This window comes from Colobus angolensis, unplaced genomic scaffold, assembly GCF_000951035.1.
Source record: "Colobus angolensis palliatus isolate OR3802 unplaced genomic scaffold, Cang.pa_1.0 Scaffold379, whole genome shotgun sequence".
NCBI lineage: Eukaryota > Metazoa > Chordata > Mammalia > Primates > Cercopithecidae > Colobus > Colobus angolensis.
Genome location: NW_012117143.1, coordinates 705,220 through 715,719, shown reverse-complemented (window position 1 = coordinate 715,719; position 10,500 = coordinate 705,220). Strand labels below are relative to the sequence as shown.

Here is a 10,500-nt window from a genome sequence, read left to right as displayed (position 1 = left end):
CTCGATCTCCTGACCTCGTGATCCGCCCGTCTCGGCCTCCCAAAGTGCTGGGATTACAGGCTTGAGCCACCGCACCCAGCCTGGAAGGGAATAATTTGAAATTGAAATACTCGGGAGTGCAGGCTACCTGTGTTTCGACTTCCCGATGTTTCTGTTCTTTTTTTTTTTTTTTAAGACAGGATCTGGTTCTGTTGCCTAAGCTGGAGTGCAGTAGCACGATCATAGCTCACTGCAGCCTCCACCTCCTGGACTCGAGCAGTCCTCCCATGTTGACCTCCCAAAGTGCTGAGGTTACAGGTATGAAGCACCATGACCAGCCCCTGCTGCAGCTTAAAAGTTCACAGTCAACTTTTAAAACTATTTTTATTAAAGTAGAGCATAGAAGAATACATATATCATAAATGTACAGGTTTGTGTTTTAGCCTAAAGGTCAAGAAAGTAGAACATGATACGAACTCCCAAGAAGCCACTTGCAAACTTAAGGTTACCACTATTCTCGCTTTGTACGCCATGGATTTTGTTCCCAACACTTAAAAAAAACAAAAAACTTCATATAAATGAAATCATACAATTTATCTTCATTTGTGATTGGCTTTTTTACTCTGTGTTGAGGTATCCATGATGATATGTGGCAGTAGTTCATTTGTTGTCATTGGGAGTAATCTATTACATGACTGCACTATAGTTTATTCTACAGTTGAGGGACGTTTGGATTGTTTTCAGTTTTTGGCTAATATGAGTAATGTTGGTTCGAATGTTCTTGATTGTATTTGTTGATGTATTTGTTGTGGACATGTAATTTGTTAAATAGTGGAATTGTTGGGTCATAGGGTAAGCATATGTTCAACTTCTCTTGCAAAATGTTATTCTAAAATGTACTGATTTATACTTGTACCCACAGTGTGTGTGGTTTCCAGTTGCTCTGCATCCTCTGTAACACTCAGTCTTAAACTGAACCCTTCAGTGCATTTGTCACTGGTTTTAGTTTAACGTTATCTGTGTTGTCATCTAAATGTAAAGGGTTTCATTTTTGTGAAATTCCTGTTTCAATTTCTTGGCCATTTTTCAGTTGGGTTGTGTTGCTTGGTGATTTGTAGACATTTATGAAATCTGGATTTGAGCTGTGCTGGTTATGTTGCAAATTGTCTCTTTAAGGGCTTACCTTTTTACTCTGCTAATGATAGTTCAGTATATGGTGCCCCTTTAAAACAATGGTTAGGTCTTTTTGTATCCCACTTAGGTCATCTTTTCCAATTGATCAACACTTGATTTCTTGTTACCTTTTTGGTAGTTTAATTGCATGTGGTCACAGAGTACAACTTGGTAAGATTTTAATTTTTTGAAATACGCTGACTTTCTTTGTGGCCCAGGATATGTAGTCAAATTTAGTAAAGGCACTTAAAAAGAATGCTTATTCTGCAGTTGTTGGGTTTGGTGGTTTATGCATGCCCAGTTAGGTCATATGTTAATTGTTCATATCTTTTCTGTTTTTACTAATTCATTTTTGCCCATTTAGTCTGTCAATTTCTCTGAGATAAATGTATCACATTGTTTATAATAGCCAAAAGGTAGAAACAACCCAAATGCCCATCACCTGATGAGTGGATAAACAAAATAGGTGGTATATGCATACAATGGAATACTATTTGGCCATAGAAAGGGATGAAGTATTGACACATGCTATGACATGGGTGAATCTTGAAAACATGCCAAGTATAAGAAGCTAGTCACAAAGACCATATGTTATAATACTGCCTTTATATGAAATACTTCTATGGAGACAGAAAGTATAAATTACTGGTTTCTTATGGTTGGAAGTGATGAGGCATAGGTAGGTGATAGCTGTAGGGTATAGATTTTTTTTGAGGTAATGAAAATGTTCTGAAATTGACTAACACATATCTGTGAATACTCCAGAAACCATTTAATTGTATACTTTAAATGAGTAAATTATGTGGTATGCGTTATGGCTCCATAAAGCTTAAAAAATTCTATTGTTTTTGTGGGTATTTGAAAGGATGTAAGGAGAGATGCTTTTTTTTTCTTTTGAGACGGAGTTTCGCTGTCATCACCCAGGCTGGAGTGCAATGGCAGTCTCGGCTCACTGCAACCTCTGCCTCCCAGGTTCAAACGATTCTCCTGCCTCAGCCTCCTGAGTAGCTGGGATTACAAACACGCACCACCATGCCCAGCTAAGTTTTGTATTTTTAGTGGAGACGAGGTTTCACCATGTTGGCCAAGATGTTCTCCATCTCCTGACCTTGTGATCTGCCCGCCTCGGCCTCCCAAAGTGCTAGGATTACAGACATGAGCCACTGCGCCCGGCCAGATGCATGTCTTTAATCTAGCATCTTACCTTCAAATTCTAAAATGTGATAAAATGCTGTATAACTGTATGTTCAATAATTAAGTCATTTATTTCAGAATAATGAGGGATATCAAAGATTTTGGAAAGGATTTCTGAGTTTAAGGTTAAGAAACACAAATCTAGTTTTACCCTCATTTTGCATATGAAAAATAGTTAATCTGGATAGGTTTGTCTTTGAAGTCAAATCTAGGTTTGAATCCTAACTCCCAGTTTATTAGCTGTGTCAGTGTGGGGGGAAGGGAGACATCTGTAACCTCTTTTTCTGTGTCCGAAATAGGATTAAAATTTCTCTTCCTCACAAAATTGTTGAGTATTAAGAGAACTGGCATAGTAGTAGCTACCATTGATTGACTACTGCCTATATACCTGATGTTTGCATTTATATACATTCTTGGGTTCTGCCATTCATTATATTATTATTTCGGATGGCTACTAAAGGGAAAATGAGGTGTCTAATAATGGGAGGATAGTTAAATTATGACCTGTTTCTAGATATAGAATATCATGCAAATGGTGTTCTATGAAGATTTTCTCTTAGTTACTTGGAAATTGCTTGTCTTAGATAAAAGGATTATGTATCGTATGATTTCAAATAAAGGAAAGAAAATACAGATGGAAAAGTTTCAGAATATTTACTGAAGTTTAGTTTTGTGTTATCTTTATGCTTTTTTTGGTATTTTTCAAAATGTTAGCAATGTGTATGGGAGTTGACAAAGGTAAAGTAGATTTTTTAAAAACCAGTTGTTTACATTGGCTGTTGTAACTTGATTATGGAAAATTTTATTCATACACAAATGTAGAGTGTTAGGAACTTTCATGTACCTATCTCTCATTTTCAACAATGATACGTAGCTTATCATGTTTTTTATATATGCCTTCCCTTCCTTGTCCCCATAAGATTTTTTAAATCTCAGACATTCTATCATTTAATGTCTTTCCATTTATCATGACAACCAGAAAAATGCCCCTATGTATTTCCAAAACACCTTCTTGGCAGCAGTTTCCTCATCTATTGAGATCCACTGCTGTGGGACAGTGAGGTAGAGTAGTTTGAAGATGTGATTCTTTTCTGAATTTGGACTGATTTCCTGAGCCAGTCTTTTAATGTAGGTTCCTGGGCCCACTCTGAAGCTTTCCTATTTGGGCAGTCTGGTAAAACCTAAGCATACTGGTGATTTTGATAAAGATCTGAGAATAGTATAAGTAAGTTTTTCTTTATAGCGTGACGCTCTTTTCTCTTGTCTGATTTTATATGTCTGGTCCCCGGAAAGCCTTTCTTCAGGTTTTATTGGCTACTTTGTAGTCTTTCTTTAGTTTTCACTTAGGAAAGCCTTCTCTGACTTCCCTTTATGCTTCCTGTGGACTTCATGGTTTTACTTGACTCTCATTGGACTGTTCACCATCAGGGAAAGAGTTGTGTCTTTTATCTTTGATTTTCCGTAGTACTGCTTGTTAATAAATACTGAATAAAATAAGTGGGAAGGATGGTCAGTATAATACAGATTAAGTATACCTTATCCAAAAGCTTTTTTTTTTTTTTTTTTTAAACAGACTTGGGACCAGAAGTGTCTCAGATTTCAGATTTTTTTTTTTTTTTTTTTGGAATATTTGCCTTATATACTTACTGGTTTAGCATTCCTAATGTGAAAATCCAAAGTTTGAAATGCTCCTGTGAGCATTTCCTTTGAGTGTCATGGATGCTCAAAAAGTTTTGGATGTTTGTGCATTTTAGATTTGGGGTATTTGCATTAGAGCTACTCCACCCCCAGGCCAAGAATATGAGATTGGCTGTGTATACTATATTCTACTAGAAAGAAAGGAACAGGACTGAAGATAGAAGTCTGAGGAATAGATTATTTTGGACATAGTAAGAGCTAATTGTGGCTCGAACTAAATTTGGTCTCGACATAAAAAGAATAAGGATATTGGGAAGCAATGCGTTGTTAGGCCTTAGCAGAGGATCGAACATAGGATATGTGCACTAGAATAAGACCTTTGTGTTAGAGATGAAGTGATAATCATTTCTTACTAAGATCAAGATACTGACATAAGAAGGACGCATCTCTATATTGTTTGAATTGGGGAGTTTTTGTTTTGTTTTGTTTTTAGAGGCGGGATCTCGCTCTGTCACCCAGGCTGGAGTGCAGTGGTGTGATAATAGCTCACTGCAGCCTCGAACTCCTGGGCTCAAGCAGTCCTCCTGCCTCAGCCTCCTGGAACATTGGCATTATGGTGTTTGAACTGTAGTGTCTGTAGTAGAGGCCTCTATGAGGTACCTCTAGAACTAGACTGTATGGTGCTGTGCAAACAACTGTAATACATACTTACTTTATTTTTATTTAGTTTAAGGAAGAAATCTCTAAACGTTTTAAATCGCATACTGACCAACTTGTGTTGATATTTGCTGGAAAAATTTTGAAAGATCAAGATACCTTGAGTCAGCATGGAATTCATGATGGACTTACTGTTCACCTTGTCATTAAAACACAAAACAGGTATGGTTTTGGAAGATGTACAGCTTTAAAATCGTGGATAAATGTTCATACTTCTAAAAGTAACTAGTGTTGCCTGTAAATTAGTTTCCCTGTCATTAATATTTAAACAGTTAAAATTCTTTCCTTGCTGTCGGTAATGATTTTTTTTTTAAAGTGATTCCATGTTAATGCTTACACGATTGTCAGATAACCATTTCATATTTTACAAGGTTCATTGGTATTTAGTTATTATACCTAAATTACTTGCATTAGAAAAAGCAAGTTTTTAGCTTTTCTCTCTTTTTTTGAAACGGAGCCTCACTTTGTCACCCAGGCTGGAGTGCAGTGGCGAGATCTTGGCTCACTGCAAGCTCCACTTCCTGGGTTCATGCCATTCTCCTGCCTCAGCCTCCTGAGTAGCTGGGACTACAGGTGCACACCGCCACGCCTGGCTAATTTTTTGTATTTTTAGTAGAGACGGGGTGTCACCGTGTTAGTCAGGATGGTCTCGATCTCCTGACCTCGTGATCTGCCCGCCTTGGCCTCTCAAAGTGTTGGGATTACAGGCGTGAGCCACCGCGCCAGGCGCAGCTTTTCTTTTAGTAAGGAAATTTTTAGACAAAGATCGTGAGTGACTTATCTCCTTAGCAAACCACAAATTGATAATCATATTTCATTAAGTCTAAGGAACTTTTTTTTTTTTTTTTTTTAAAACGACAGAGTCATGCCATGTTGCCCTGGCTGGGTTCAAGTGATGCGCTCATGTCAACCTGGGACCGTAGGTGTGTGCCACAGTGTCCAGCTGGCACCACCAGTTTTAAAGAGATAACCTTTGTGTATCACTAAGAAAGAATACTGCTAACTGAATTGATGTTTTCTTGTCACTTAAAAGGTTTATTTTATACTTAGTGAAAGAGCTCCTTTAGACTTACATAGGTATGGAATTTTATCCTATCACTCTTGCGTAACATACAAACACTTAGTTGTCAGTGTCCATATTTTTTCATATAGTATCAAACTCTGTTCTGTCAAGAGTGTTGGTGGTGAAGCATTTCTTAAAAGAGCTCTCCAGTATTTTCTCCAGGATTTTGTTCCAAGCCATTAACACTCATTCTGTAAGTTTTTATGCTGGTATTCACCAACAGCAAATACTTGATTTACTCATTCAAAATATTCCTTCTATTTTGGTGCTATTCTGAATACATGGTAGCTTCTCTCAGGGCCGATTAATGGTGTAATTTTTTTGAAGACACTTAATGTGGTAATTAAGCCTGTCACGTATGGTACAACAGTGTAGCCAGGCATTCAGTTGAAGTCATGTAGACTACATGTGCAGGAATGTAGTTGATGCCTGGCTGTCAGCAATTGGAAGACAGATCCTGATTTCAGAGATGTTAAAATGGAAAAATGTGTGCTTAGCTAAAGTCAGGGAAAGAAGCAATGAGTGAGATTCAAAACTCTTGTATCATATGGAAAGGTTTTCTTTATTTCTTTACTTTTTTTTTTTTAAGACTGAATTTTGCTCTTATCACCCAGGCTGGAGTGCAGTGGCGCGATCTCGGCTCCCTGCAATGTCTGCCTCCAGGTTCAAGTGATTCTCCTGCCTCAGCCTCCCAAGTAGCTGGTATTACAGGCATGTGCCACCACGCCCGGCTAATTTTGTATTTTTAATAGAGATGGGGTTTCCCCATGTTGGCCAGGCTGGTCATGGACGCGTGACCTCAGGTCAGGCCTCCCAAAGTGCTGGCTTTACAGGCGTGAGTCACCTTGCCTGGCTTATTTCCTTTTAGAGATAATGCTAAATAATAGGCTAGGCACGGTGGCTCACGCCTGTAATCTGAGCACTTTGGGAGGGTGATGCGGGGGCATCACCTGAGGTCAGGAGTTCCAGAGCAACCTGGTCAACATGGTGAAACCCCATCTCTACTAAAAATACAAAAAATAGCCTGGCACAGTGACGTGGACCTGTAGTCCCAGCTACTCAGGAGGCTGAGGCAGGAGAATCGCTTGAACCTGGGAGGGGGAGGTTACAGTGAGCCGAAATCATACCACTGCACCTCCAGCCTGGGTGACAGAGCAAGACTCTGTCTTTAAAAAAAAAAAAAAAAAGTAATAATTATTAATCATATTCATTTGTTGGCTTTCTTTTGGTGAAGTCTTTCACTTTTTATTGTTTTCAAGAGTTTCAGGGGCCTGAGTAAAACTGGCTCATAACCCTCAAGAACGAGAAGGGGATAGATAAAAAAGTTGTGGGTTTTTTTTGTTTGTTTGTTTGTTTTTAAAGAGTCGCGCTCTGTCGCCCAGACTGGAGTGCAGTGGTGCAATCTTGGCTCACTACAACCTCCACCTCCTGGGTTCAAGCAGTCCTTCCTCAGCATCCTGAGTAGCTGGGATTACAGGCATGCGCCACCACTCCTGGCTAATTTTTGTATTTTTAGTAGAGACAGGATTTTACCATGTTGGCCAGGCTGGTCTTGAACTCCTGACCTCAGGTGATCACCTGCCTTGGCCTCCCAAAGTGCTGGGATTGCAGGCGTGAACCACTGCACCTGGCCAAGATAAAGAAGTTCTTTTATAGTCAAACTTTGTGGGTGTAACTGGTCACTGACTTCCCTCTTATGAAATAACCTGTCTCCCTCTCTTACATAAGCAATATGATTAAAACTAATGAAATATTTATGTACGTTATACTCAGAGAGGAGGGGCAATTGCAGCATATTTTGTATTTTGTAGGATTTTATTTAATTTTGTTCTTTTTGTTCCTAACGCTTAGTTTTCTCAGGCTTTTTACTAAGTGATAATATGATTTGATCTGAGAGTTTACTCTTTATTTCTAGATGTCAGGATTTCAGTGGTTCTTTTAAAAATAATCAGCTCTACTGCTTACTCTGTGATTAATTATTTTCCCTAGGCCTCAGGATCATTCAGCTCAGCAAACAAATACCGCTGGAAGCAATGTTACCACATCGTCAACTCCTAATAGTAACTCGACATCTGGTTCTGCTACTAGCAACCCTTTTGGTTTAGGTAAGTGTCTTTAGTCATCCCAATAGGGATGGGAAAAAATACTCCTTTCCCTTCCTGGGTAGTTTCAGATAAAATGAGAAAATAAAACATTATGTCACTTTAACAACAAAAATTTAAAAAAATAACATATATTCCTATAATTGTAGATATTAAGGAAATAGGTAGGGATATGGATATTCTTACATATCAGTTGGTGCCTTTCTTTTTAATAATGAAAGAGATGTAGTGTGTGTGTACCTGATCTGACTACCACATAATTTAGTATGAATAAGATTAGCTGGTTATTTATTTATTTATTTTTTTGAGACGGAATCTTGCTCTGTTAGCTGGTTATTAATCATAAGCCAGCGTCCCTGAATCATAATTTTTTCATTAGGAAAAGGAGGGAATCAGACTGCATTAGTTATTTTGTAATTGTCCTGAACACATGGAAAGGGGTCTGGGAAGCCAGCCTAGCCTAAAACTGCTTTTGCTTTTCTTATATTAGTTTTGTTTTATTTTTTAAGAGAGGCAGGATCTTGCTCAGTCACTGAGGCTAGAGTGCAGTGGTGCCATCATAGCTCACTGCAGCCTCAGACTCCTGGCTTATGGCGTCCTGCCTTGGCGTCCCAAAATGCTGGGGTTACAGATGTGAGCCACTGTGCCTGGCCTGTGTTAGATTTATATATTGAGGTTCTGTGGAAGAGTTTTTTTTTTTTTTGAGACAGAGTCTTGCTCTGTTGCCCAGGCTGGAGTGCAGTGGTGTGATCTCGGCTCACTGCAACCTCCGCCTCCCGGGTTCTCCTGCCTCAGCCTCCCTTGTAGCCGGGATTACAGGAGTGTGCCACCACGCCCGGCTAATTTGTTTGTATTTTTAGTAGAGTTAGGATTTCACCGTGTTAGCCCAGATGGTCTAGATGTCTAAGCCTTGTGATCCGCCAAAGTGCTGTTATCCATTATCTTTTGATAATAGATAGCCAAACTCAGTGACTTGTTACAACAAAGCTTCATTTCTTGCTACATTTTTCTGCATGCTACTTGCTTTTTACCGGTTTGTAAGGTGCCCACACCCATGTAAGTCTAAAGGAGCTCTTTCACTAAATGTAAAATAAACCTTTTAAGTGACAAGAAAACATCAATTCAGTTAGCAGTATTCTTTCTTAGTGATACACAAAGGTCAGGAGATCGAGACCATCCTGGCTAACATGGTGACACCCTGTCTCTACTAAAAATACAAAAAATTAGCTGGGCGTGGCGGTGTAATGAAAGTCAAGGTAATGAAAGTCCTTTTTCATTCTGCTGTATTATAGCTCTACCGTTTGGAACATGGCAGAAGAGACAGCTAAAGGGTTTTAAGTTGAACCTGCTATACTTTGACCAGAAGTGGCACATACCATTTCTTGTAGTCCTTTGTCATTTCACATAGGCCTGTCCAAGTGCAAAAGAAATAATAAGGGTACAAAATGAAATGTTTGGTGAGCACTGCAATCTGCTACTGTAGTTAGTCATACTGAAGTTTTTGTGGTTTCAAGAATGCATTAATACATTTATCTCTGTGCTTTTTGTATATAGTGTTCATTGTGCCTAGTATTCAGTCCCCCTCCTAACCTTCTTTATGTTTCCTTGCCAAAGTATTTATGCTCCAGACTCATTAAGTGTCCTCTCTTCTTCTGAAAGTAGCCATTCCACTTAGGTTATATTACCATAATATCCTGTGAATATTCTTTACTGAAGTACTTAACATCTGTGTAGACATTTATTTTCTTGTTTGTCTTTCCCACTAGATTGAGTTCTGAGAATGTCTTTCTCTTTTCCTTATTCTCAGTACATGTGTAGCACAGTCTCTGGCATATATAAAAAGTGCTCAGTAAGTGAGGAATGAATGCATTTGGTTGGTTATGTAATTTTACAAAGTAAACACTTTGTGATTACCAAAGTAAGCACTTGGTCATTCTGTTGCTCTGTTAGGTTTCTCCTTGGTTTAAGTCCTCCAAAGAGAAATCTATTTCCAGGTGTTCCCTGGCTTTCTGTATCCTTGATTGGCAGTATCAGCCCTCTTGTACCCAGAGTTTATAGGTGAATTCTGCTTCCTGTTAGTAGAACTTAAACTAGTCCTTTGGAAAGATTATTAGAAGTCTAGTCTGGTGTGTGTATTTATTATTTCTTCCTTTAGCTGGCATATTCTGGAGTGTTTTTTTCTGACACCAGCCAATTGTCCAACACTAGCTATGTGTCCAAGATTCAGTTTCTTTTCTGATACTACCTACCTACAGTTATTATCCGATCTCACAAGTTAGCAGACTTAGTCCTGCAAGATTGCCCCTACTTCAGATACTAGTCACAAGTTCTAGGCCACCTGTACTTCTGACTGACCGGTTCTAAATTGGGGGTTCCCTGACCTCCTCCTCAGGTTCAATAATTGCTAGAATGGCTCCTGGCACTCAAAAAAACACTTACATGTTTACCTGTTTATTATAAAGGATACAACTCAGAAACAGACAAATCTTGAAAGAGAATTATAAGGGCACAAGGTATGTGGGGGTTGGAAGTTCAGCTCAGAGGTTCCAGGTCCCCTCAGCGCACAACTCTCCTAACACTCAGATGTGCTTTTCATGTTGAGTTTTCTTAATCTTATTGTTCAAGAATTTGCAT

General features: G+C 38.8%; 1 protein-coding gene across 2 annotated transcripts in view; it reads left to right on the top strand.

Moving 5' to 3' along the window:
- The window catches only part of UBQLN1 (ubiquilin 1), a 50,039-nt gene that overhangs the window by 19,395 nt on the left and 20,144 nt on the right, over positions 1 to 10,500 (top strand). For both annotated transcript variants that reach the window (XM_011953967.1, XM_011953966.1), the window contains exons 2-3: positions 4,712 to 4,863; positions 7,754 to 7,869. In XM_011953967.1, coding sequence (XP_011809357.1) covers positions 4,712 to 4,863; positions 7,754 to 7,869 — 268 coding nt within the window. The remainder of the gene's footprint in view (positions 1 to 4,711; positions 4,864 to 7,753; positions 7,870 to 10,500) is intronic.